Source organism: Charadrius vociferus, unplaced genomic scaffold (genome assembly GCF_000708025.1).
Source record: "Charadrius vociferus isolate BGI_N301 unplaced genomic scaffold, ASM70802v2 scaffold45, whole genome shotgun sequence".
NCBI lineage: Eukaryota > Metazoa > Chordata > Aves > Charadriiformes > Charadriidae > Charadrius > Charadrius vociferus.
In genome coordinates this window covers 1,589,076-1,616,956 of record NW_009648712.1, presented here as the reverse complement: position 1 = coordinate 1,616,956, position 27,881 = coordinate 1,589,076, and the positions used below count along the sequence as shown (strand labels likewise).

At 38.6% G+C, this 27,881-nt stretch overlaps 1 protein-coding gene across 1 annotated transcript in view; it reads right to left on the bottom strand.

The window, feature by feature from the left end:
• The window catches only part of GREB1L (growth regulation by estrogen in breast cancer-like), a 65,192-nt gene that overhangs the window by 29,769 nt on the left and 7,542 nt on the right, over window positions 1-27,881 (bottom strand). Inside the window, exons 3-14 of the mRNA XM_009886627.1 lie at window positions 25,811-25,987; window positions 22,905-23,081; window positions 20,827-20,949; window positions 17,242-17,376; window positions 15,191-15,328; window positions 14,734-14,853; window positions 12,892-13,029; window positions 10,927-11,112; window positions 5,936-6,262; window positions 4,940-5,068; window positions 4,210-4,344; window positions 1,477-1,674 (exon numbers count right to left, since the gene is read on the bottom strand). Coding sequence (XP_009884929.1) covers window positions 1,477-1,674; window positions 4,210-4,344; window positions 4,940-5,068; window positions 5,936-6,262; window positions 10,927-11,112; window positions 12,892-13,029; window positions 14,734-14,853; window positions 15,191-15,328; window positions 17,242-17,376; window positions 20,827-20,949; window positions 22,905-23,081; window positions 25,811-25,987 — 1,983 coding nt within the window. The remainder of the gene's footprint in view (window positions 1-1,476; window positions 1,675-4,209; window positions 4,345-4,939; window positions 5,069-5,935; window positions 6,263-10,926; window positions 11,113-12,891; window positions 13,030-14,733; window positions 14,854-15,190; window positions 15,329-17,241; window positions 17,377-20,826; window positions 20,950-22,904; window positions 23,082-25,810; window positions 25,988-27,881) is intronic.

The window sequence follows — 27,881 nt, the reverse complement described above, 5'->3', positions numbered from 1 at the left end:
AAAATTGACTCTTGCTAATATAATATCATTTTTTCATGCCCTGCTTCAATATTTGTGTCAATACAACTACTGTCTAGCAGTCCCTACAATGATAGATTTCTATCATATTCATAAGGTAGGCATGATGTAATATATATGGCTTTGAATGCCATTCGAATTAAAGAAGTAGCAACAAGCTACTGTGGCTACTGTGCAATGTGGGTCAACTATGTATTTGCCAGGGTCTTAATGAATTTTTTAAAATATTTTAAAAAAGTAAAAGCCATTCATTTAAAAAATAAAAAAATAAATGTGAAACCCTGTTAACAGACACCAAAAACCCCTCTGGTTTAGCAGCAAATTAAGTAAATACAATGTCTGAAGAAACAAGGAATGGAACAAAAAACCCATAAAGTTATGTCATAAAGGAAAATAAATCCATACTTCAAGTAATCTATTTTATTCTGTTCCTTTAACTACTAAAATAGCACAAATCAGAGAAAAAAAATAGAGATGGACCACAATATCGAACAATATCAGGTCATATCTGCACAATCAAAAAGTGTTGGACTGTTTAGCTCAGAGTAGAAATTAAGAGGGTGAAAAAAGCCAACAGCTACCCAAACCCACTCGTAGATGCATTACACAAGAAGCTCATATTCATGTTTTTCAAATGCAGATGTAAGGTATTATTAGATAAAGCCGAGGGCTGAAAAAAAATGTTCAGCCGATAAAAAAAAAAATCCTAAATACACAACTATCCTAAGGACTATATTAATCCCAGAGATCAGAGATCAAGAGCCAAAAAGGACCAAAGATTTACACAGATAGTCCCTAGTTCTAATTTTCTCCATGGAGAAACTGTTATGCTTTTCTAGATGCATGTCAGTCACAAACAGAGTGGATAACAGAGGTCATTCTCAAGGGGGACGTATTCCATAACATGTCCACTAAGGCTTTCTTGTTCCTCTTGAAGCATTTGGTACCAGCTATGGTCAGATATAGAAGTCCAGACAAGAAACCTCACCATCTGAATCAGCATGGCGATTATCGTGTGCCAATGTGCATGTATTACTCAGGCGTTTATCTACGTAATAAGAGAGCTTTCTGCACGTATGTTTGTCTGTGCTAATACACATGAGAGCATACACACAAATGTGTACCTACAACAAATGGCACTATCAGCTCTACGGGATAAAAGATCTGAACAGTCGCATTTGCTCATCCCCTCCCTGTTTTGACAGGCGAATGCTTCTCCAGGGCACACATTCCTCAGAACTGCATGAATATGGCAATTTCTTTTGGCACGTACATGGTACAGCTTGGGCCCAGTTTATGAAAGGAGGATATTTAGATTTCATCAATTATACCAACTAATGGAGCTAATATTGGACATGCAAAATACATGCTGGAGCAACACACTTCTCCATTTATACCAGATATGATTTAATAACGTCACATACTTTGGTTTAACAGTCTCTTTTCCCTCCCTTTTACCTGATTGTCGAATCCGTTGAAGGGTCTGCTGCACCAGGACTTCAGAACGGGGAACTATAACGATGAAGTCTACTTTGCTGAAGTGGCCCAGATCCAGGCTCTGATTGCCACTGTCTGCTATGGCACAAACCTGGGACAAGAGCTTTCTGGCAACTGTAAGCTGTGGCTGGTAAATTTGGAACGTATCAACATCCAAATCTAGAGTGTGTTTGTTTGAAAAAGAAAACAAAACACAACAAGAAACATGTTTACTTTCCCACCCCCCCAATACACATGACCCTCCAAACAGCCTACCTTCTATTATCAGAAAAAAGTCACTCACCAGAATAAATCTGAACACTCTGGACAGCTGGGTCCAGATCACAAATGTCAACTTTCTTTTTTTGATCAAAATGTGATAATATATCAGATGACCTCAAGTACAGCACTGCCCATTTTTTAAATGCCCTAAGCGTTTTAGAGATTTTTAACAGTGCAACCCAAGGAAACCTCAGCACCAATATAGTGAAATGCATTCCATTAAATGAACCAACATGTACATAATATCCATATATAAATGGATATATATAGACCACAGAGGTCTAACGTTCTCCTGAAATTTGCAATTCTCCTTTAGGAGATTCCCTCCATCACTCCTGCTGAAAGAACCAGCCATGGGTGCTGAGGTCGCTGTGCTGAGGACACGATGGGATGAGAGCGAGCACACCTATTAATGTGAGGAAACTGAGCCTGCGTTGATAATTCTGCCAAAAAAGACTCAAATAGGACAGCAGGTCAGCTGGGAGGTCATTTGTACATCATCTCTGCTCTGAAGTACTAAGCCCCACTCTAAGTCATGACTGAGATAGGCATATGACTATATACTGACTGATAGTAACATATGCTGTGAAGGGAAGATGAGCAATTCACCTAGGCAATAAGTCTTAAGCATGGGGGAGTGGGGGAATTTATTTCTTTGAAGGTTTCTTGATTGTTAAGGAAATTTTAGTCTCAGATTTATTTGAACATAATTAATGTCAATATAACACTAGATTCAGAGAACAGGGGCACTGGATCTTTGGTCTCTATAGACATGTACCAGAGCATTCATGTTTCCTTGAAGAAAATGCACGTTCCTGTATTTCAGTATTTCCAGTAGGTAAATTCCATGCCAAACAATCCATGCTTCACTAGCCCCTGAATATTTTCAACTTGCTGATTACCAAATTAAATCCTACAATGCCATTACAGTTTCTGTTTGAGTCAGTTTTTCTGCTACAAATTAAATTCTGATTAACGGACTGCTTATCATAAAAATTACTTAGGGCAAATTTCTTAAAAATAACACAGAAAAAATCCAAAACTACTGCAAATTTAATACATAAGAACTATTGCTGCTTTTCTAAGTAATAAGCCACTTTATAAAATCTTGCAACTTACACGAAAATTGGAAGGCATTTGGGGCAAAAGCCTGGTATGTTAGTTTTATAGACACATGTGTGTTTTTGTGTGTGCACTTATCTCCTGTTCAAACCCGCCTCAGTGTTCGTTTCAGTAGATCTACTATGGGAGAAAGGTCCCTCTCACTGCCTAGGAGACTTACCTCTCCTTTATTTTATTCAGGCAGACTCTCAGTAGCTTCAACCACTGTACAGCCATATTTTAAAGACAAAACTAGCTCAAAATAATTGTTAGAGAAAACATGAAGGTTTAGAAAAAAGCACTGCTGCACATCATTACATAGTAAGAACAAAAAAAATAACAGAATCTAAAGATCATTGTCCCTTCAAATTAATCCTGTGAGGAAGCCTTCTGGGGGTGCCAGAATAAAGTACCTGGCAGCCTTCCTAATTGGATCTCCTGATCCATGCGAAGGCTATAAACCACCGCACTTTCATTCAGATCTAACACTGAACTGATTAATTTAAGCTAACTAATGTGAATCAAGGGCATACTTTTCTCTCACAGAGAAAAAGCTTTACTGGAGGCTGAATTTGCTTTGATACTAGGCCTAAAAGAATCTCAGTGTTCACAAGACTTCTGTGTATCTTTTACCATTACTGTCATATGAAAAGGAAAGTATGGTTAAAACTCAATAATGAAAGAATTCTGAAAAGGGAAAATGATAATTAGCATTTTTAGACAGGCGATCCTACGTCATCTTTTGCACCTAAGTATCTCATCATATTACACTGATTATGACACATCTCAAATAAGCAAATTAGAGATTACACTTGCCTAACACTTTCAGTCCAAGATCTTAAAACACTTTCCCTAAGAGTTTTAGCCTCAGAGGACAAGTCTGTAGTACATATTAGTACCACTTTACTTTGTGGAAAGTGAGGAGTATCAAAAGTTAAGAAACAGGAGGACACCTGGAGAGATCAGAAAGAGAACACAGTTCTCCTCTGCCTTAAGCCCAAGGTTACATTCCTTTTCTAGGTGCAAAAGGATGAGAGGAGTCCACACTGCCAACATTACAAAGGAACATCTTCTCTGCTCTGCCTAGTGCGTAACAGAAGATTACATATTTTAGCTTAGGAATTCTAAAACATAGGGGGAAAAGTTGCTGAAGGTTACTACAGAGATTTTCTATCTGAGAGACTGCTGTATTGCTACATCCAGCTGGCAGTATTAATATCTGAAGGTTGACAAGGTGACTGCAGCTGTGCCCTCAGACTCTTCTGAGGCCCATGCATTTTGACATTTAACAAATTACTCACTTATTTCACATCTTGCATGTAAAAAAATTACCTGGTTCTTGCGTAGAAACCATGGCAATTGCCTCCTGAGATGACACACACTCGCTAACATCTCCATTAAAAGGAATAATGACGCTTTCCCCTCGCTGCTGCAGCATTTTCTCCAGCAGCTTGTCCAAATCATCACCTAGATAAGAATTAGCAACACCAAATTACCTGGAAGCTCTTTCAGACAAATGATGTAGAACATTACATACACATATGTTCTCTCATAGCTGATGTCGAATCTGCAAAGGGGCAGGGGACTGGAGATACAGGGAAGAGAGAGGGAGAACATTTTTCTCTTTTATTTACTGATTTGCCAGTTGAATGAATTCCAAAAAAAAGGAAGCACAGCACAGCTGAATAATTTCAGCTCTGTGCTTTTACAACTAGCAGTGACATCTGATGATTACAAAGAAACACGCACTATAAAACAACCTCTAAAACCTGTGCCAAAAGCACAAACAAGAAAAGACTCATGCACTTACGGGTGCCCTGCTGTCACATTCAGCAGTATAAACACTATTTTAAAAGTTTTGCCACAAGATGAGTAACTCACACCACATGGGTGAAGGAGATGAGCGTTCCTTTATACACAGTAAATGGAGAGAAGGAAAGAATGCCTCTCAGTGGAGAGGGCAGAGCTGTATTCATGTGTGCTTTAGGTGCTGAACAGGAGACACACCAACCCCGAAAAGTTACTGTCTTGGCTAGAACTTCTGTTTCTTAGGATCACTCACCTAAAGATGTATTTTTGAAATGCGATGCCAGGAAACTAACTTTCCCTGTGATGAGCTCGTAACTGATCTCTTTTAAAAATTCGCTGGTGGTGAGCATGCTTTCTGCAAGTGCCCTAGATTGATATTGACCTGGAGAAGAGGGGAAGAAAAGCAAGAGCAACCTTTAATACAGTGCACTACCAACACCACCTTTTCATCCTAGAGGCGTGCGGCACGCTGATCTTGTCATGGATCTCCACTGCCTTCACCTAGTAGACTGGGAGGAGTCTCAAGTCTATTTTACTCATGATGGAAGAATTAGTTATATCAGTGTAGCACATCCTTTGCAAGCTGTTGCGTGTAGTTTTGCACACTTGGCTGACAAATGATATGCAAAATAAGTATTTGTACCTTAGATGGAATGGGGAATTCTGGTTAAATATGAAAAAGTAATCATCCCTAGTGTGAAAAAAAGTAAAAAGTTGACATAACTGATTTATCTGCCTACAAAGGAAAGATGAGTAGTCAAAATTCACATCCACCCAGACACACTCACGCACACACAAACATCACAGCCAGTCACCAGTGTGGAATTTTAAAATCAATATGGTAAAAAGGATAAAAAGCATGTTCTGTTTTGTAATGGTCTAAAGAAGACTATGGTCAATCCAATATTGCCATGTGGAATAGCACGGCTGTTACACAAAACAGAGAAAGACAAACTGACTATTTGTCACTGGGTCACTTCAAGATATTTTCTAAGGTCACCACACAAACACTAAAGTTTCAGGCCTCTCAAGGAGTAGTAATGACTAGCATACAGCTATTTTTCTAGATCCTTATAGACATCAGTACTCCAAGTCTTGATGGAAGAATAATAAACTGTGACATTGCAGTGTAACGATACAAAGGAGAATAAAAAGAAGGAAAAGGGATTTAAAAGCTGGAACAATGACTCGAGAAAATTAATTCAGCAAAATTGCATTAGCATTTGAAGTGTACTGCAGATATACTCACCTAGGACTACTACGCAGAATTCATTTCCTCTTATCTTTGATGCACATATGGCAACAACATAATCTGGTAGCTTTTGCTGATGTTTCATTTCATTGAGAGACCTCAAGGTCTCCGAGATGCCCTCTGCCAGCGAGTTCTGGGTAACAACCACATGCACGAGGTCCCGGGACACACTAGCGATTAACCTAGCAAGCCAAGGGAGTTGACCTGGTGACACAGAGATACACTGTGCGCTCATTTGCAAGGATCGCTCTCTCAGAGTGAACTCCTGCATAGCTTTCAACATGATCTGCTCAAATTCTTCCCTCAGGGGTATCTGGTCAGGACCTACATTGAAAACAAACGAACAGAAGAACAGTATCTCATATCAAAATGTTATTGAACTGGGAATAATCTCATGTCTGTCTTGATCTGACAAGCTTCTTCACTGTATTTTTCACATTTACAAAACCCACTTGCGACTCGGGATATGTACCCACATGGCATATTCTTGCTTTTTCATATTACAAGTCTCTCTCTCCCACCATCTTCCTTTTTTTTTTTTTTTTCTATAACAATTCCATCTCACTCCTAGCTTTTCTACCTTCAGAAACTGGTGGGACAAACAAGGGAGTGGGAAAACATGTGCCTTTTGCCTGGAACAAAAGGATTAACCACATAGCCTCCATATGTTTTTATAGCAGAAAACCCAAATGCTTATCCTTGCAGTCTAATCGCAGCCATGCAGTATGACAAAGCCTGTCAAGTGGTCTTCGTTTTGCTTTTTCTCATCATCATGCATACTAGTAAACTAAGCATGGATGTAAATCAACATGTTTAACGTCTTCTTTTTCTTTAATTAAATTAGTTTAATTTAGCAAATCTTCAAACTTCTAACGTTAAGATATATATGTAACTTTAGAACTACATTCCCCAGACTTTATAAACTGTATTGCCATCTTTGATTGGAAAACAGAAATATAAGCTATCCTAATTTAGCATCAAGTCCCCAAAATCAGCTTCAATTAACATTTTGCTCAGTAAGATTTGTGTCAAAGACACTCAGGAACAGATGAAAAATATTCATGAATGTAGAGTAAAAAGTAACAGTAGTTTAAATTTCCAAGATCCCACGTCAGTGCCAAAGGAGACAGCTTCACGCTTCAGCAACGTGCTTTTCTATGATAAAAAGGGGAGACTTAAATACCAGAGAGATGTGAAATGCTGGGGTTTTGGTTTTATGCTTTCTTTCAGGGCCAAAGAAAACAAGCAAAATGAGCAGTGAAAAAAAAGGAAACAGAAAGGTTGTATGAGAAGCAGGGCAGGGAGTGGGTAAATAACCTATAGCTACAGCATAGTACAGAATCTGCAGAAACTGCCACCTCTTGTCATTTTGTCTTTTGGAGAAGTAACATATGGAGGGTGTCACCATCCAATTATCATAGGATAGTAGGATAACTATAGACTTGTTTTCATTTTTGATGCAAACTGAAGAGTTCTGATGAGTCTAATTTAATGCAACATAGGCATAATTCTCTCTTTATAGTTCTCCTTTTTGGAAATATATTTTCTTTTCCCTTCTAAGACAGCATCGTGTATTCTACATATTTGAAGATCTCAAAACAGAAAAAATCGACATTTTATTAATAAAGAGATAAATCACCTTCTGCAGAAATAAACTCATATCAACCACAACAAAAAAGATGTTATACACTAAAAGAAATAAAAGCAAGCTTTTGATGTTTGAGGAAGGTTACTTAAGAGATAGGGTCTAGACATAGGAATCATCATGAATCCAAGAAAATAAGAATTATTGTACAAATAGAAAAACTTCTGTATGACAACACACAAGATTTCATTTAGATTATTTCTAAGACAAAAACTATAAAAAATAAAGTTATTTATCAGAAAGGCACTGATAAGGAAATACTCTGAAATTAGTGAAGTGTTTAATACCACAGTTGGCTCATGGCAGTCTTTCTCAACACAACTATCCAGAAAAACAATGGATATAAGATCAGATGAGGTGGAAGATAAAATGATAGATATTGATTTTGATTGTGAACAGTTTCATAAACACATATACTGGAATCCACCAAAGTTAAAAGAGAGCATTTGGAGTTTTCTCTACAGAAATCAGTAGGCAAAGGATCTTCTTCACTTCAGAAAATGAAACTGCAAAAAGAATAATAACATGTAAAATTCATAGCTGAGAAAGACCTTATTAATGTAGTTTTGCTTCCAAAAGCACCTACAATTTACGACAACATATTCAAATGCCATCCATTTCTGGATAGAAATCCTTCATGGCATACCCAAGATAACTATCTATCCAAACGTCTAAGACCTGAGGAATTGCTAGAATAACCTCTTGCTTTGGGTGTCTGAATATCCCTTCCACTGAAGACAGAAGCTTGCTCCTGCCTTGAATTTGGATGTGCATTAAGATATGTACACTACAAAACACTTCTGGATGTCTCAGCATGAACATGGTCAAAGTGATTCAAATGTACCACAACAAGAGAGTACAGAGAATGATTTTATAATTCTAGACAGGGAGTTAACAGAGGGTCCAGAATATCCTCCAGCTGAATAACCAAAACACAGACCTTAGCACTGCATAGGATGAGATTGTGTTTGTAGAAATGGTAGTGTAATAGTAAAAAGCAGATGATTACAAATGATAGAATGTAACCCATATTGCAAATATGGGCATTTTGAGGCATAAAAACAAAGCTTGAAAATACTTCACTATGAAGTATGTCACTACGCCAAAGATAACAAATGTGAAAACTGAGTAAGTACAGGAGACAGACTGGAGAAAAACCACCAAAATCAAACACACCTCTTGATCTTTTTTAACTTACTCTTTTATCACAGTCAGTGGAATTTATTTACAGCAGTGCTACAGCATCAGAAATGTACTTATTCTGTTTGCTTTGATTTGTAATATCATTGTGAGATTGCTCAGCTGATTTCTGAAGACACAACAGCATTATTCTTCAATTAATAATGTTGTCATAGTCTTACAGGAAAACGGAAAGGAATTCTCAAATACATCTTTTTTCAAAAAAGGAGCATTTTCATAAATAATATTCTTATGATCTGTGATCACAGATGTCTGCAAACATATTTTGTACAAGTAGTATGATCTGAAAAAAATTAGGCAAGACTCAGTACTTATTTAATTCTTCCGTCTGCTTTTTTATCTTTGCCTTTATCTTACTCTTTCACAATGTACTCTGGAAGAAAGAACAACCTTTCAGTCCCATTTTCTCAAGAAAAAAAAAAAGGCTCACATGAATAAACTGTTAATTTATGTGTGTATTTGTCTCTTCTCCTTGTCAAAAACTTTTGAAGCCGGCTGCCCTCCTATCTGCTTCAAAACGGCATAAAGGCTCCAGTTCAGTGCAACTGTCACAATTCCAACAGTTTTAAGTTTGTAGCAATATTAAAACCAGCAACATGTTGTGATCCCCACGCTCTGCAGAATGTTTTTACTTTTCTGCTCATTAGGCTCTTTCATCTTCCCGCGCTGGCGTTCATCTCCACATAAGGCCAAATGGAAAACTATTCAGCTTTGCACAGCTAAGAACAAAAGCCAAACTAAACACTTGCTAATAAGGGAACTTCTTTATGCTGAAGGCATGGTGCTCGCTAGACACAGCTCAGCTCAGCTCCAGAAGCTTGACATGAAGCCTCCTCTAGTTTGCAGCATGTATAGACTCGCTGCATCCATCTGAAGTTGGATTTGCTCATGGAGTGGGGTTCACTGGCTCAATAGGTTTCAATAAATAATTTATTTTTAATTGGAAATGCTGTATCAGCTGGCTGTATGTTTCTCTGAAAGAGATTTGCAAGCTGCCTCTATCAATCCAAAACTGTGGGAGGCAGCTGGTTCTAACATGCAGACTCTACAAACTTTCCAATGAAGATGAAAACCTCAAATAACAAATTTAAGCCCACTGAGAGAAGGGCAACAGAAAAACATTCAGCCTGTAAAAAATGAATAAACACTTTGTCAGTTCTAACCTGGCATCCAATGGACTACTAAGGCTGAGAACAATAAATAAAGCAAAGGGGTCACTCAATAGAGTATTATAGAAGATGGCCTCCTTCCTGTCTGTGACAGTACTGCATCAATAGAGAACAGCAAATCATAAGAACACACAGGTTAAACCTGCACAGAGCACATTTACTCCCCAAACTATAGGGTTATCACCAGCTCTACTTCTTTTGAAATGTCTGCATGTTTCATACCATTATGCATTGCAGATGGCCTAGTGGAAACCCAGTACAGGAAAAGCAGTGTGTTCTTCACAAAAGTCACTTCACACTTCTCTATAAGCAACATCTTTTCAATACAGAAGTTAAGACTGAGACCGCTGTGAGAAGTTTCCCAACGCTGTCCTGCAATATTCTTTAACTTCTAAAACCTTACTGCTGCATTTTACTCTAAGGCAGGGAAAAATGTCTGGACCTTCAATAAGAGAAAGATAATGTGGTTTGCTGGTTTGCTCTCAAACTTGCAAAGGGTCCATTTCAAAAACATTTACAAGAATGAGATATTCACTGAATACCTTGCCTTAGTCTGCATAACAAATGTGGTTTTCATGTAAACGGTGCTGTCACCAAAACAATGATGATCATCACACATCTGCTAGCATTTGTCACAAAACTGAATAAAACAGACCGAGTGTCCTCAGAAAGAGCTGTGATAACTGATGGTTTGATACCCTAAGCAAATGAGTTATCTGCATTGCAAATCCATTTTCACAAAGGTGACCTGGTCAATCCCCATATGGAAAGCAGAAGCAGTACCGGCCTTTAAATTCGCTTCACTTCTTCAGTCTGATAAGCCAAGTAACAAAGTCACACACACTAGATGGAGCCACTTACCTCTTCCAGGCACAAAAATAGCCAGAAAATTGGCTCTGAAATGGACATAAAGACGGTGGAGAGAAAAAAAGACCGTCACAAATAAAAACAAGTGCTTATGGCAAATTGCTTACCTAGTTGGACAAGATACTGAATAGTTAAAAGTATCATATTCTCCACACTTAGCAGCTGACTGCTGGTCAAACCCAGGAGATCCAAATCCTTGTTTTCCAGCTGTGGAATCTTGTAGCAATTCACCAGCAAGGGACTTACAACAATATCACCGACATTTCCATAGAAATAAGGTAAAGTGCCATAACCTTTGATAAAAGAAACAAAAAAAACCCCAGAAATGCACAAAATATGCCACTACATGAAATCTTGCACAATGTATACATTTCCAAACTTCTCTTTAATGTTACCTTGCAAAATATACTGCATTAGTGACTGTTCTTGGCATTATAATTGCTTACAAAATAAATGAGATAGGCCAGTGATCCTTCACTGTATTTTACAACAAATGATCACACAGATTTGCAAAAACGAACAGTAACTGCATACCAGTGGGATAATAATTACTGTTATCCAAATACAAATGAGTATATTATCTATTTGGGTCTTACCCTGACCATTAAATACAGATTCTCCATAATATAGTGTACAAAAAATAAAAATCAATGGAAGCAAAAGTACATTGATCTTAACATTATAAAAGCAGCATAAGTCACATTAGCATTGATTCAGCCATTGTGGTATTGCTGTGATTGATTTCACTTTTTTGGCCACATTTCCATTCTGTTTTCACAAACAGGTTAAATAAACATGAACAACTAAACATGCTGTTCTGTAAGGTAAAGCATATGAGCACAGGCTAACTCCTCTTTTCCTTGTGAATGTTTTCATTTTAAAAAAGTTTCCGTACAGATTTTGCCAAACCCATCCATTTGGGTACATCTGGTTCTGTACTATTAATAGGATGCTGTTTCTCAGGGCCACTAACATTTAGCCTAACTGAGCACTTCACTGGCAACTCTCCAAGAGCCTAAGGGCTGCACTCAATTTGCTCTTACGCTGATGACTATAGGCACCCCCATCTTTAATAAGGAAGTGTTTCTCTGAAAACCGTTAGCACACCATGCTAGAGCTTTAGAGTAGGCTTCCAGAAAACAACATTGAGCAAAACAAAACAGAAGAAGTGTAACACTATCCTTGACGGATTTATTAGCGTAGATCGCCCTGCTAATTCTCTGGGAATCGTGTGTATTAGGATTATCTGTGCAAGGGAGGAGGTGGAGAACTTCTCCATTTCTTCAGGAATGATAAATTATTCCATGGGTTGTATTGATAAGCATGTTCTGTTAACACTGAAGCTACTTTACACAACCATCTGTACTATGCTGGACTGAGAAGAGGTTTAGAGTGAAAAAATCACTCATCAAAATCTTGGCAGTACTAGCTGACCCATCTTTTGTTATATAGTATGCCCAAATAGCTCAGGTTGAAAGGGATACTCAAATTATGAGTCATACTTTTAAAGTAAAAGCAATGTCTTTCTAAGGGTTGTCAATGTACTTTATACAGCTAAAAGGATTTTAAAAGCCTGATCTGTTATCTCAGTTGCTTACAAGAAATATGGACTATAAAAGACAAAAAGTTAGTATGATTCACTTCTGATTAGTCAGTTCAAATCAATTTTCTGGTTCTCATGCAGAATCCCCGGGCTTCAAGATCTGGACTATAAATGCCACAGGAAATATTTGCTTGTTTTGTAAGTTGTTTACACTGGAAAGCTATTTCCATTACATGGAAATATTTCTATTCTTGGATTTTACAAAAATTTTATTTGTATAAAACTTCAATTTGGCCAGAGGCTTTGTATAAATTTGACACAGTCATGACGTGTTCACAAATCAGGTTCTCCAGAAATTGCCTAACTTCCAATTTTAAACGTTGAGCAACTAAAGCAAACTATCCATGATGAAGTGACTTCATATGGTACTGAATTCAGAACCAACAAAGAGAAATAAACCCCCTCTTTCTCCTAGGAGCACATGCATTTGTTCAAAACGCAGCATTTGAATCCCCAGTGTAAGACTTACCTATCAGAATCACTGGTCTGACTCCCGAGTTATTCAGCAGGTTTTCAGGAACTATTACAGTCTCCCCTGCTGGGATGGGTTGAGGCTGTAAAATTCCAGTTAACATGGATTGAGGAACTGGGACTGACAAAAGAGGCTCTATAAAATAAAGAAAAGAGAAGCTTCCATTACTGAAAGGCTCATACTGTGATTTGGCCGTATGAACAAATAAAAAAAAATTACTGCAGATTACTAACTGTAATAAAATTCAAAAGGTCTCTGCATTTCCTGCTATAGTTTTAAGTAATTTAAATTAAGAGCCTATATCCTCCTGTAACCCAACCCCTAAAATAAAACTTTTTCTGACCACTGTATTGTTGGTGGGAATGAGAGAGGAAAACACAGGTTTGAATATGCATCTTTAAACAAAGCCAAGTACTAAGGCAAAAGGCCACCTCTAAGACAGAGGCTACCTCTCAATACAAGGGAAGAGACTGCTCTGACGTCTGACCAAGAATATATGTAGATAAGAAAAACAAATACTGTCTATAGACAGTTGCTACAAGGATAAAAGTTAGGCTTTACTCATGAAAGAGCAAGAGCAAATTTCACAAGTAAAAAGAAACAAAGTGCAAGAATTTTGTAATCTGTAATCGGGTTTCAGCCTGAGGTCTACTTCAGAAGTTTCTCAGGCTTCATTTGGTGGTTTGTAACAGATTATTTAAACAATGCCATCAACAGAAAAGCATCAAAGGCAGCATGAATTAATGCATATGTTTCACTAGTCGAAATTGTTTATCCAATAGAGAAAAATACTACAAAAGACTCATGGAAAATGGAGCACACAGAAAAGGTAATAGATTGGTGGAGACAAACTCAACAAAAAGGGGAAGATTGCCTTTTATCACATAACTTCAGCAGGTCTCTGAAGCTAGAAACCTACAAGAGCTGTGATTGATTTGAGCTGCTCAAGTAGGCAGGCCTGCACTACCATGTAACCCCTCTTCCTGTGATGAATATCTCTGAAAATTAATTCCAAAATATGTCAAAACCAAGCCCTCCAAAGCAGAGTCAAAAAAAACATTATGCATGTTGACAAATGGTGTTTTTTCCTTCCTTTTATGTTTATTGTCTCTTTCTATAGAGACAGGAATAACTAATTGTTTATTCCTCTTTACAAAGTATGCTGAATCCCACAACTAGCGAACAGTGTGAACAGTTTTATTAATAGTTATGTATAAAGAGGTACCTACGTGGATATTGATGTGTATTCACACATACTCAGAATTAGTCCTATTTCATATCCAGATGTTACATATCCCTCCTACAGCTTTTCCACGCACAACAGACATTTGGTCTCACAAACTTTATGCTTGTAACTGAACATGACCTAGTGGACATCAGTGTCCTTTGTTTGGCCAAAATTACATAAAGCTATTTTTCCAGTGCAGGAATGGAGTGTATGGTTTCTGTAGCATGCAGACCAGAGTAAGACACAACATTCAAGGTGAGGGCCAACGGAAATCCTTCAAGTACGTTCACATATCCATACACCTGCACAATTTTAGAAGAACTGAGTGACATTTGGGGGACTTAGATAGCTTTGGATTTTTATTAATATTATTCACATCTTCCTTTCCTCTCTCTCCACTAACACTTTCACTTTACCTGTGTCTCATCTCAGATGATTGCAACAAGGACCAGGCAATCACGTGCGCATCTGAAAAAGTCTCCAGGGTGTCCTTAACTACTTCAACAAGCTCAGTTATGTTTTCTGTGCAACACTTAAGAGAAGCAGCACAGGCATACTGGTCTGGCTGCGTACAGCTTTTTACAAATAACATCTGTCTACTCAAGTTTTACCTGTTCTTGCTGAAGGACGAATTGTGGGAACAGGTACTGCTAAACCAGGAGGAGGGACTGGTGACCCAGGAGACCATCCCCGGTGACGTTTCTTTGGTGGTCCAGAACTGGACATTGATGCTGAAAAGGAAAGTAAAAACTGATTCTAAACCCCGTCCTCCCAAATGGCCAGATTCCAGCCCACACTTCCATTTCACATTGGTGTTGAACTGGTATCATGCCACTCAGTGCCAGAGGTTAACACCTAAATTTAAATGAGGCCAGACTATGATGTGAAAATTGTTGTTACCTGTGTTAAAAACTACAGCATTATCATTAACAGTCATGCCAAAAACTAAATGGCTCAGTAAAGACTGAATTGCAGAAACAGCTGTGATGGGAAGAAAAACAAAATCACAAATGTCATGCTCAACAGCCTGTGCAGCTTAAAATATATGAACAGAAAGGTTTTCTTTACCTTGGTCTCCAGCTGCACAGCCAGGGCTTGGAGATGTTGAGTGAGGCACTGGCCGAGAGACTGTAGAACTCAATACATTATTTCTTCCTCCATTAGCGTTTCCATTAGCAACATCAGTGGCACGCAGTGAAAGAGGAGCTGAGTATAATAAAATACAGAGTGTGTGGCTTGAGACAATCTTGAAAACAAACAAACAAAATAATACTGCCGCATGCAGTCACAAAAGAGCAGGGCAAGATGCGTGACCGAAAGAAACATACTTCAGGGAAAGCATGAAGTGTACTTGGCAGAGAATAATTTGGACACAGGCTGCAAAATCCAAACATCGAAACTGGGTCTCCAGATTTCAGGGTGGGGAGAATAGGTGGAAGAAAAAATCCAAAACAAACCCCAGCAAAATAAAATAGAAAATTACACACGCAAAAAAAATATTGGGAAGTTTGTGACACATTTTTTTAGACACTGAAAATTAAAAAAAAAAAAAAAAGCACATCATTAATTCAGTTTGTAAAGATTTCTAAGCCATTTTGGTGCATCTATATAATTCCCACCCCAGTCATCCATGTGCCATACACAGTAATTCACTACAAGGTTGTCATCTAAAGTCTTAGAAAAGGAGACTAGGCAGGGAAGACAGAGCAGTTTCCTGTAAAATATACATGGCCGGAGCATTACTGAGGCAAACCATATTTAATTTTGCTACCTCTGCCTAAGACAATCCTCCAGTCCCAGCAAGCCTGACACTCTGGCAAGACCCACTACATCCAGATCATGAAATGAAACTACAACAATGGAGGATCACAAGAAGTTATTCTCACCCTTCTGAGCTCCTTCTTATTCTTTTTCAGAGCCTAATTTTTGCAAGAGGGAAAAAAAAAAAAGGCATAAACTGCACTGAGCAGACATGGAGCCCAGTGTAGACAACAGCTCCTTGCTGTATCTGCCAGCTCCACAAGGATTTAGTTCCCAGGAACATATTCCAGGAACAATAGCAGGAGATGGTGCAGCAGCTTGCTGATGTCAGCTGCAACAAAAAACGTTTGAGATGTGCGTATTTGACTTAAAACAATGTAACATGGAACTCTCCAGCCACAGTCAACCAAATAAATTCAAGCACAAGATTCTTAGGTTGCCAATTAGCAAAATTTGAATAACATCACTTGGCCATTGGAAGCTGCACATTTGTACTCTGAGTCAATGATTTGGTCTGGACAGATATGGTGGACATGGGTTACAGAAGTGGTTGAAAAGGCGGGAAGTAATTTCAGTTCATGATAAAGTCTTTTACACAAATATGAAGGGAAAAGGGTATTTTACACAAAGAAATGATAATGATTCATTAGATACCATATAATATCATGTATATATAACTATATATTGTATAAAATAGCAGATATAATACATTATGTATTATACATAATGCTCACATGCATATATAAACCAAATACATTTTTATTTTTTTCTTATTCAACCATGCTTCCCTGTAACAAGTGTGATTTTTTTTTTTCATTGCTTAAAGAACTAACCAGCTAAAGTAATAAACAATCAGAATATCACAACAGAGTACCAGTGAAGGATTTAGATGCCACGGTTGAGGGTTCTAATTTACTAAACATACAATACAGAAATAAATAATTGAACCAGCACAGGTATCAAAACTCCTTTAAATGAGACTAAATTCTATTAAATGTATCTGGATGAACAATACCTGTTAGAAATGCAGGACAACAAAGAGCTCTCAGTTACTGAGGCAAAAATCAGTGTCATATCAAGATGTGACTTTTATGCTGTCTTAGATATCATAGCAAAGAGGGCTATGACATGGACTTTTACCAGAATGTCAAATCTGAAAGCCAAAGTGTGGCTCAGTATGGGAACAGTAACAGTCACAGAAAATTCCTGTGCAGAGGACTACAAGAACACAAGTGCTTTGGAAAATGCTAGTGGACATTTTCCTTTCCTTTTCCACCAAAAAGATGACTCCCTTATTTCTTGGCTGTTAAGCTGATACTTCCCTTGACTCTCAGCTATTCTGGAAAGCAAAGCCATACCTGCAGCAAATCCCTTTCCTACAAGCTGTACCGACAAGGCCAGAGGTTTCACAATGTTCTTGTTCCGGGGTGGGTCTTGAGTTCCACTTAAGTTAACAGCAGAAGATGATTTTGCTGGACTGAATACTGAAGAATCTGAGAAAAGAAGTTGTTTATTTAAGTAATGATTAAAAACAATATATATGTATGTGCATATATAATTTGTATTGTAGACACATGAACAGTTATACGCATTTATCTAAACTCATCTCTGCATACAATACAAAATTTTTTTATACTCCTAAGAAATCCTCACGGATCAGTATCTTTTTAGGAGTTGTAAAAAACATTTGACTGGGCATTTCTATAGCATCTCATGATCTACTGATTGATCTCTTTCACAATATTTTGTATTAACAGACACTCAAAACATATTTTAACTGCAGAAAGGGCAACCCCACGGCTCCTCAAAATACTCCTGAGGGATAGTCAAGTAAACACAGCAATCCCATGTTATAGATGAGAAAGCTAAGGCAAAGAGCTTACGTGACTTGCCCCCAGCAAGCACACAGAAATAAGCACTGGAATAAGTTGCCTAAAAAAAGCATGTGGAATCTCCATCACCTGAGATTTTCAGGAACAAGTTATTGAACCTCTGTCAGACACAGCTGGGCTTGACTTAGGGCAGAAAAAAAAAAAAATCAAATACATAATCTCCTTACAGCACTACTGTCTATAAGGCTATGAAAAGTCTACGTCCACTTACAAGTCTGAGTAAGAAGTGAAGGGTATCTGAGCCTAAACTCTTTGCATTAGGTAACAAACAGCAGCTCCTTAGAGCACTTGATCAAGGCTGAAAAATATTAGCCCTATTTTACAGATGGATAAACTGAAGAACAAACAAATTCTAATACTTGCCCAGGATAAAACTGATCCCAAAACTCTCAGCATGTAGGCTCCTACTTTAACACCAGGCATTTAATATCTGCAATTTCTTCAAGAAAAATTCAACATTTGGATGCTGATACACTGAAAAATCCAAATTCTTATAACTGGGACGAAAAAAAACCTAACTCAGCTTTTGTCGAGAAAGTAATTTGAAACAAGTAGGCAAAGTAGGCTAAGTTCACCTACAGATGTCCCAGTAAACAGCCAGGGAAAGAAAACAGAAGGCAAAGACCAACTTGATCTGCCAAACACATTCACCCTCAGGCCACACACCATTTGGCGGAGGGTGGGGAGGACAGTCTGCTTTGCCAGACAGAGTAACTGGGATGGGGAATGAACACAGAAGGCTCTGCTGCTGCCGCTCCACCACAAAACCTTGTCCACATTCACAGGAAATATGCTGAATGGCTGACAAAACAGACCACCAGGTGAGGGGCTTTGGAGGAAAACACTGGTCTTTCATTAAATATGATGTAGCAAATACGCAGTATTAAAGCTTTCCTCAAAGTAAACTGTCCAACAGCTTTGGGGGCTTTTTTCTTTTCTCTAGTTCTAATGTATTTTCTTGAAATTTTATCTGTGAACACAGATGTGGCTGGTATACATTTAAACATCACACTGGTACCTAAGCAGAACTTGTAGTACTACCAGTTATTAAAATTGTTCATCCTTCTATTGTAAAACCCTGTTTCTTCTTGCTTAATACCTTTTTAACACCTAAATTGAAGTTTTTCCTCTTGTGTATCTGCCTAAAACTGAGTATTTGATTCTGTTCACGGTTTCAGCCATTTTTGCATTGCCAGTTGCCTCTTCTCTGCCATGGAACTGCATCTTCCCATACCATTTTGAAAGTGGGACCCAACACCTGACTGCAGTGTCATGGCCACGCCGTACTGTCAACTTTAGCTATGGTATTTCAAAATTCTCTTGTGCTTTAATTTCTATCATGTAATTGCCATTTCAATGCAGGACTCTGAGTGTGCTCACAACCATCTACCTACAGGTGTCTTCTAGAACTTGGAGACTGAACTGCTCACTTACAAGGCCAAAACCCAAAAATATTTACACAACTTCAAGAGGAAAAAATGAGTATGAGTTGACAATACACTGAAAAAAATTTCAAAAAGCAACTTGCTAATCAGTACTCCTGCTTTAAAATAAATGAGAATTCAACTCAAAGTGCAAACAGCTATGCGTAGCCTAGGAGATAAAAAGTGAGACCTCCATCATAGGTGACACATGTCACAATTCACGCCAACGAAGAAAGGTGCCCTCCCCCCTTCTCCCGGTCACAGGGGATTCATATGTATGCATGTGGCATTATCTTCACTAGAAGATAACAGCAGAAGGAGATGAAAAGGTTTTGACAACTGTGACCTAAGAGTACAAACAGTGACACACAGAAACACCAAGCAGACTGAAAATCGCAGTGAGTGATAAGGAGAAAGCAGTATATAAAAGGTGTATCTATTAACTTGACAGGTACAATAGAAGACAAAGCTGTGTAAATATTGGATCACTTGTTGTTTCAAATAAATAGGTTCTCATGCATCTGCACAGTTCTCATGCCAGGATCTGGAAGCCAAGGGATCATGCAATGAAATGCAGATGTTTAAACAACACTCTGATTTCATTTTCACCAAAGCCTAAAACATACAGCTTCCTAAACAGAGACAGGGGTGACCACCTGGGGAAAGTGTCTCTGAACATACTGATCAGCAATTACAAATTTCATAAGAATGCATATGTTCAGGTTCTGTTTGTTATTCCTTTTTAACATACTTTGTAAGTGGAAGAAGTATTTTAACAATATTGTTTTTTCATCTGCATTTCATACTCTTCTAGAGAACTATATGTTCTGGTACGTACATATCAACCAATTACAACAACTAACACAAAGTTTTCTCCTTTTTTTAGTTTTTCAAGAAATAGCACAAACGGACACAAAAACATATAACAGCATAGATGAAGCTGCAATAAAGCAATTAGAAAAAAAGCTCAAAGACAAGAACCTTGGCTAGTTGCAATAAATAAATAAATAAAAATCAAGATACTGCTTCTTTGTCAGTCAATGTCCATTTGAATTTTAGTTTTTCCTTGTTTAAGTAAGTATGTCATCAATAGCTTTCTAGACTGGTTATAAGATGCATGCTAGCTCACATAACACAAAACTACTGTATGTGCATGGGGAAATTGCTATTCTAAGCACACCCTTGTGTGAAATAAAATTGTAATAAATAAATAAGCAAGCAAGCAAATAAATAAAAGCTGTCCCCCTAACCTCAAAAGGACATTATTTTCCTTTACGAGACAAATAACCTAGTCTATATACTAAGTAAACATCTCCCTATAAATGTGTAATTCAAGTTTTTTTGAGATCCACAAAAAATTAAATGAACACAGGGAGACGCAGAATCAATAAATGAATCAAAAGATCTCTTAAAGCTTTTAATTGACTATTCTTAGGAGTAAAGCCAACCTTCAGCCTCACCCGGGTCTTAATCTTTCACAAAGCAGATTTGGAAAGGTATCCTCCCCGCTGTAAACTATACATGGCTTGAGGTAAATACCCAGTTGTTTACCGCATCCCTGAACCACCAATATCTGAGATAACTTACCACCCCCAATGGTTATCTTTATAGCACTTTTAGCTCCTACCTGTCTGAGTGAACCCTGATTTGTATCCATTAGCTGATCCACCCTCTGGGGTCGTGGACGGTGACACCGAAGAATTCGGTTTAGCAGAGAGGCTAGCAGCAGATGATTGCCTGCTTCTACATTCTGCAAACGAAGCAGCTACAGTACATATTAACAAGGCCTGCCTTCCAGTAGCGAAAGTTCAGCAACACGGTGGTGAAAGGTGACAAAATGTTAAAAGCATACATACAGCACGTACAACAAACAGCGGCAAATGGCAGCATTCAACAAAAATACGGCTCTCGCAGTTTAGTCAACTTTGTCTTCTAATTAAGAAAACCTCCCTGGGGACCACTCAGAGGGCCAGGCAAATACAGACCAGATGCTGCAAAATGGCAAGAGCCCTTGGTTCACAGCTTCCAAGAGATCTGAAGGTATTGGACATATCCCAGGAAACACTCAGCGGCTTCTGTGGTACAACCTTTATACAAACCGTCATATGTTGCCCTTTAAAAGTGGAAATTGTGCTGAAACCCAGATTCTTAGTATGCCTCCACAAAGCCTTCAGGGAGATCTCAGCACTGTGAGTGTCTGCCTGGATGAAAACTGAGTTGAGGGAGGAGAAAGTCACCTTAAAAATCACACATTCGTCCATTTTTTAAACTGAGATCTAATCAGGTTTTGTTTGAAGAGAAGGGGGTGTTTAAGAGCATTTCTCTTTTTCTAATGAGACCTTTAACGTAAGTAAAGGGCGAAGGGTTACCAGATGGATGGTAGCAACATAGGGATAGAGCTTAACAAAATAATGGCCATGAGGTCGATTCTTTCACTGTGCTCAAAATACCTGCAATCAGCATATAACCAAAGCGAGTCTAGTATCTGCCTCTTCCACATCTTCACTTTTGTGATCAGAAGAACGTTTTAGTTTTTCATGTGCATTACCCCTGACAGCATTTACCAGGACACACACCAACTCCAACTGCATGAGCATCAGGGAGGGGTTTCCAAAAAAGGATTTCAAAATCAAAATAGGTTTCCTTTTTCTGTATTTGGAACTTCAAAAAGAGACTACCAAATTAAATCTTCCTGTAGTTTTTGTGAAAAATGGTGCTGAAAAACATGTCTACTCTAAAGCAGTAACTGAGAAAAGCAGCTGAAGCCCTTTGAACCACTAACTGATACAACACTATAATCACTCATACAGCTTGGTGATAACCATCTCTTTCTGGTATCATGCTGCCATTCACATGAGGATGTGACTCTTCAGATGTGTGTCAGTCCTCTTGTGGAGCTTCTCCTTTCCTCTTACCATCCTCTTTGGCTACAGGCACCAGATCGAACTCTGTCCTTACTGAGTGAAACCACAGCCGAGGAAGGCAAGCAGTCTGCATATATACCAACTTAGTAGACAGTGAGTAGGTAAACCATTCTCTCCTTGAGTTTTTGCCCGGCTCTAGCTTCAAAAATCTGCATCCTTCAGTAACAGAGCCCATGGCTACCTTGCCTTGGGGTCACAAATGTCATCTCTTGAGCACATAAGAATATTGCACAGGTTGCTCCAGTAAAGGGTAAGCCCAAGTATAAATGGCAAGAGATGGAAGATTTCTTTCCTCTTTTCTTGAAATCAGTGACCTGAGCTTTCTTAATCTTATGGCATGCTAGCTGTCCTCAGGCATTAGACAGATTGAATTGCACCTGCTAAGATGAATATCAGTGGAAAGCCAATGTTGAAGCCCTGGCTGTGAGTCATCTTGCTTCAGGCCCAGAAAAGAATCAGCAGACTGAGCAACCTTATTTCTTCTACCAAGATGGCTGCACGTCCCAAGAAGGGCAGATTTAGGGCTCCCACTGAAAGCATAGGGAGATGGAGGAAGACCATTTACAATTGCCTGGTTACTATTTGGACTTAAATAAACCTCTTTGGCAAAATCCAGACTTCATTGTAATCAGTGGCAATTTTCCCTTCAAGCGGAAATGAAGTTCATCTTCTACAGTTACTTTTGAATGCACATATTTTCAACAGCAACTTTCAATTTTTCATTCAACATCTCACTAATATAATAATAAAAAAACCCTAAATGAATGGGCATCTTAATTACCTTTCCAGCAAATAAGGGGTCCCTTTGACAGTACACCTTGGGAGCTTCTCACTAGGTAGTACTTTAAGTGCTTCTGCTTCTTTGGCTGAGTGGTTAATTTCAGGTTGATATGATTGGAAAACTCTGTGAAGTATCGAAATCCTCTTTCTCCACAACCTATACAATTCCCAGAAAATCCTGGAAGAATGAAGCAGAAGGTACACACGCAGATTAAATGACTTGTGCAATCTGCTAGGAATAAGGTCATTTTAACCTACCTGCACATCCAGTTCAGAGCGATTGGAGGCCTCCAGCCACACAGCTACTGTAGATGCCCTGCTCAGCACACACATGTGAGGAAGCAGCCAAACACAGACACATTTTAGTCTTACCATTTCTGAAACTTTTCCATCTTTCTGGGTCATACTAAGTCATGCCAAAATCCTACCACCAATTTTCCACTCTACGTAGTACAGGGAGGAACAACTACTTGGTGAGGGGAAGTTATGATGCCAGGCAAGGATATTTCTATGAGGTTTCCTATTTTATGTCCACATTTCTACATTAAAAAACATGGGATCCAAGCTGCATGCTCCCCTCTCTCAGAACAGTGGCTAACCCCTAGTAGCCACCACAACTTCATGTGGCCAAAATTAACCTTAATATCTAGTGAATTTTCTCTGAGACTCCTTAAACAAGGCACTTGCCAAGTAAGCTTGACCTTACAGCTTATTAAGGTCTTAAAAGCAGTCACTTAATGTCAAGATTTTCATGACAAAAGTTAGGAGTGCTTCAGAATGTTTTTTTAAAAATCTACAACCTCTCATGAAAGTAACATATTTAGGAATAACAGCACAAGACTGCTTTCCTGCAATGTTTCCAACATGGTTTCACAGAAGAGGATGAAAATTTGAGTCAAGGTCTGGACAGGTCCAGACTGAGGATTATATGCACCCTTATTTCCAGCGCCATTCAAAACGACGTCAATGGCAATGTTGCACATAGATGGCAGCAGTCTAACGTCTCCTAGAACAAAGTACAGGGCATGTTCTGAAATGGGCCTGCCTTAAAATCCTTGTTTGAATAAGCCCTCTATTATCTAATGCTGAACAATTAAACTGCTCGGGCTTATTTGCCACTCCACTCATCTCTGAATCACTTTCAACCCCTAATGAAAAAATACTTTCTATTCTTTCTGGAACATCAATAATGACTTATAATAGTGCTGGGCTGATGAGCACCTAATAGAAATTCTTTATTTTGGGTTTTTTCCATTTACTAATCAGTTCAAGATCTGTAACAGAACCAATTTCTCGTCCTCACTATCATCGTTATCTTCCACAATGCCAAGCACCTTGGAGAACACTGGTTCCTACACTCAACTGTCAGCCAAATTCATAGTTTTATGAAAAAGATAGTCTTTTTGACAAAATGCATTTTCCATAAAACTGTCATTAATTAGGCCATTGTCTTTAGCCTATACTGTGCCTCTACTATCTTTTACCATGCTGCTGAGGATGCCAAGAAGTAGATTTCTCCATCCTGTTTCTCCTGTGACTGAATCAGTCCTTCCTTTCTCCCCTTGCAACCCACAGCAACTATTGGTGTATCTATCAGGGTCTCACAGAACTACTGAGTCAATTCTTTGCTCGTCGGTACCAGTTACACAGGCCTAGAGGCAATTAAATATGTAACATCAGCAATGCCCGAGCAGAGTTGTGAGTCACTGGGCTCATTATCAAATGATATCAGAGATGATAGACGGATACAAAGCTGAGGGCTGGAGGAAGGCTTACCAACAAAGACTAGTAGTACCACATTTAACCAGACCAAACACCATCTGTCTGCCTATTGGAGAGTTCTTATTGATCAACTCTTGACACTTCCCCTGCTCAGTGAGGGAGCAGCTCCTCTGAGGATGGCAGTATACACCACAGTACCCCACGATCCCACATCCCCGACGGTACCCAGCAAGGGCGCATCACAGCACAGCTCCTGCCTAACTCAGGCCAGTGAGTTTTCTGCCTTAGGTCCAACGGTTTACAGTGTGTAGTAGCATACTAAATGTGTTTAAGGGAGAAATAACATTAAAGCACATAAGTACAAAAAGGAGGCGTTTTCAATAGTTATGCAAAATATTGCTGGTCTGGACCAGAATTTGAGCAGTGTGGTTAAAGCAGTGTATTTAGGCTTTACTGTAATTTCTTCCCTCTTGAAAGGTCTTTCTGAATATATTCTTGGCAGCACAGCGACTGGAGGGAAAAATGAGAGAGTAAATTCAAAGTAGGCTAAAGGAGCCAGAATACATTAAATCCCTTTTACTAGCCTGTTAAAATGCATTCCAGTTGTAAGGTAGGCAGGAAATCTAGGTGCACACACACCTGTCTTCAATCACCAAGAAGCATTCTTGTATTAAAATTTTAAAGCTCATAAATGTAACCAATTATGACATAAAGTTGTACGTTTTTTTTCCTGTTACTAGATTTTGAGAGCCAAACTGCCTTCAGAGCTCCTATTGAGAACACTGCTCCTGGTGGAGCCAAGGGCAGAATTTATCCCTTAATCCACAAAAAATAGATAGCTTGTCTTCTACAGTTGCATGAGCATGTCTCTTCTTAAATGAAAATGCTGTGAGCACCAGCAGAGATAAAGAGAATGTGGATAGTTCACATTTAGAATGCCAGGGCCGCAATTGACTTCTGCCCACACAGAAATCACCAAGCTTCGATTGTAGTTAATTGTGGAATCAGGGACTTGTTTTATAATGGGCTTTTAAGGCAGGTTCAGCTACCGGTTTAATTTAATAAAAACAAGCCTCTCCTCAACATACTTCTAATAGAGGATCATTAGTTGGAATTACTTTAGATAATTTTGAATTGACCTTTTTCTCCGAATTATTATGGTATGAAGAAAAAAAAATCTCTTACCTAAAAGTGCATTTTTTCCATGATCATCTGGCAAAAACCGTTTGTCCACAGCGCAGACTAGAATGTGCTCAGGAAGGTTGGGAGATTTTGCTCCTACTAACAGGAAGCCTGCTGGGATATCAATTTGCTCCATGCACAGAGATACTAACCGTAAATCTTTGCCTGCTTGACAAAAACCTAAAAAACAAACCAAAACAAATGATAAATCTTCAAAATATTTAATTTTCTTCTTTTTATCAGTTCCAAAGGCAAATGGGGCTTCACAACTTGATGCTGTAACTGAGGGTTTTAAGTATATCCTTTTCAAGGGAAATAGAGGAAATGGAGATAGCATGTCATCAGATCCACTAGCTCAGGGTTTCAGAGACAATAGAGAAACATTATTTTAAAGAGATCCTGAACACATTCAGGCAGAGAATAGACTTGTCTAAACATCAAATGGCTCCAAAACTCAATTTAAAAAAAAACACATTCAAAATAAGAAAGAAAGTTTGTGATTTTATAACAGAAAACAGCTCTTAAAACACCCCAAAGACTATTTTTTCTTTGGCAAACTTTAGTTCACAGTTTTTTCAAGAGAACCAATTTTGGTTTTGTTTCCTGTAACAGGCTGACATTGGTACATAAACGTCACTAAGTAATACAAAGGAATGATAAAAATTGATGACTAAAATTTAGTACTGAATACTAAAGGAAAAATATTCAAAAATCTTATTTCTAACTGGTCTATACATTTTAGGAATCCCAGCAAACAAAACGTTAATTCACTGGTTTTAGAGATGTACAGTATGTTTTCTCTAAGTCTCCAACTGAGTCTCTTGAAGTCTCAACAGACTGCATGGCTTCAAGTCTCCAATTAGTTTTTTTCCCACCCAAATATACAAACGCACACAAAATAAGAACATAACGTTGGTTCTTGTGCTACTGGTCGATGTAGGACTAAAGCCAGTGACAGAATTGGGGAAAACTGAGGAATGGAGCGAGCTTCTGCTGTCCCATGTCCTGCGGCGAGCAGGTGGCAGGCTGGGACCCACAAAAAAGCACGGCAGGACACCCCAAAACTGTGGCTGGGCACCGCAACAGGGCCCTTGGGAGCTCAGGACTCAGGGTGAGCTTGGCAGTCACCCAACAAGCAGCCATGGTGGGGATTTTCAGAAGATTGGATGGGACAGCTTAGACCAATTACGGGACCTCTGGAAGTCCAGCTGGTCCAATCTTTCGGTCAAACCAAAGCCAACTTCAAAGTTAGATTGACTAAGCAAATTAGCAACAACGTTCAAAGATCATTCCAACAGCTTCAACACTGGGCTTACGGGGATCAAAATCATCTGTCACTTTTCTGTACAGCTCCATCATATTATTTTTATTGAGTAATTTCTACTTTCAAGCAAGGAAACAACAGGTGTGAGAGAAAGCAACAGTCATGTGGCTTTCTCCACAGGAAAGGATATGATCACACCGGGCTTTCTGGTTTCCTTTAGGCAGAAGTCAATGAAAGCACTACCAAGCTTTATGAAGAAACAGACTCTTCTGTTGTGTCCCCCTCCAATTCTCACTTCAGCTGCAAAATCAGTGCTACAGTCTGGCCTCACACCTCTCCCAGCAGCAGCTGGTGGAAACCCCCCTATTTCAGGACGCCCAATGACATCACTCATTTGTCCACCGACTATCTTTCACTACAACCAGAGAAATATCACAACGGAGAAAACACATGCATGCATCTGAAAGAATCAATATGTCAAAATGAAGAAAATCATAACCACAATAATCAACATAATCGTTGAAAACAAACATATAATTTGTATTTGAAATTACTGTAATAACTATTAAGACTTCAGCTATTAATGTAAATTACTTACACTTAATTTAAAATATTATTCAAGTAGACTTGATAAATGCCAAGATGCAGGTGGAAACACAATGTGACCACAGCTTAACCACAAGCCACCTCAACCATTATTAATATGTGTGCCTGCACTCTTACTTATTGTGCTAAAACCCATAGTTTAAAACTTCAGCAAAAGTGGTAAAATCTTACGGGTTTTGCTTTTACCTCAGACCTGTACCAGGG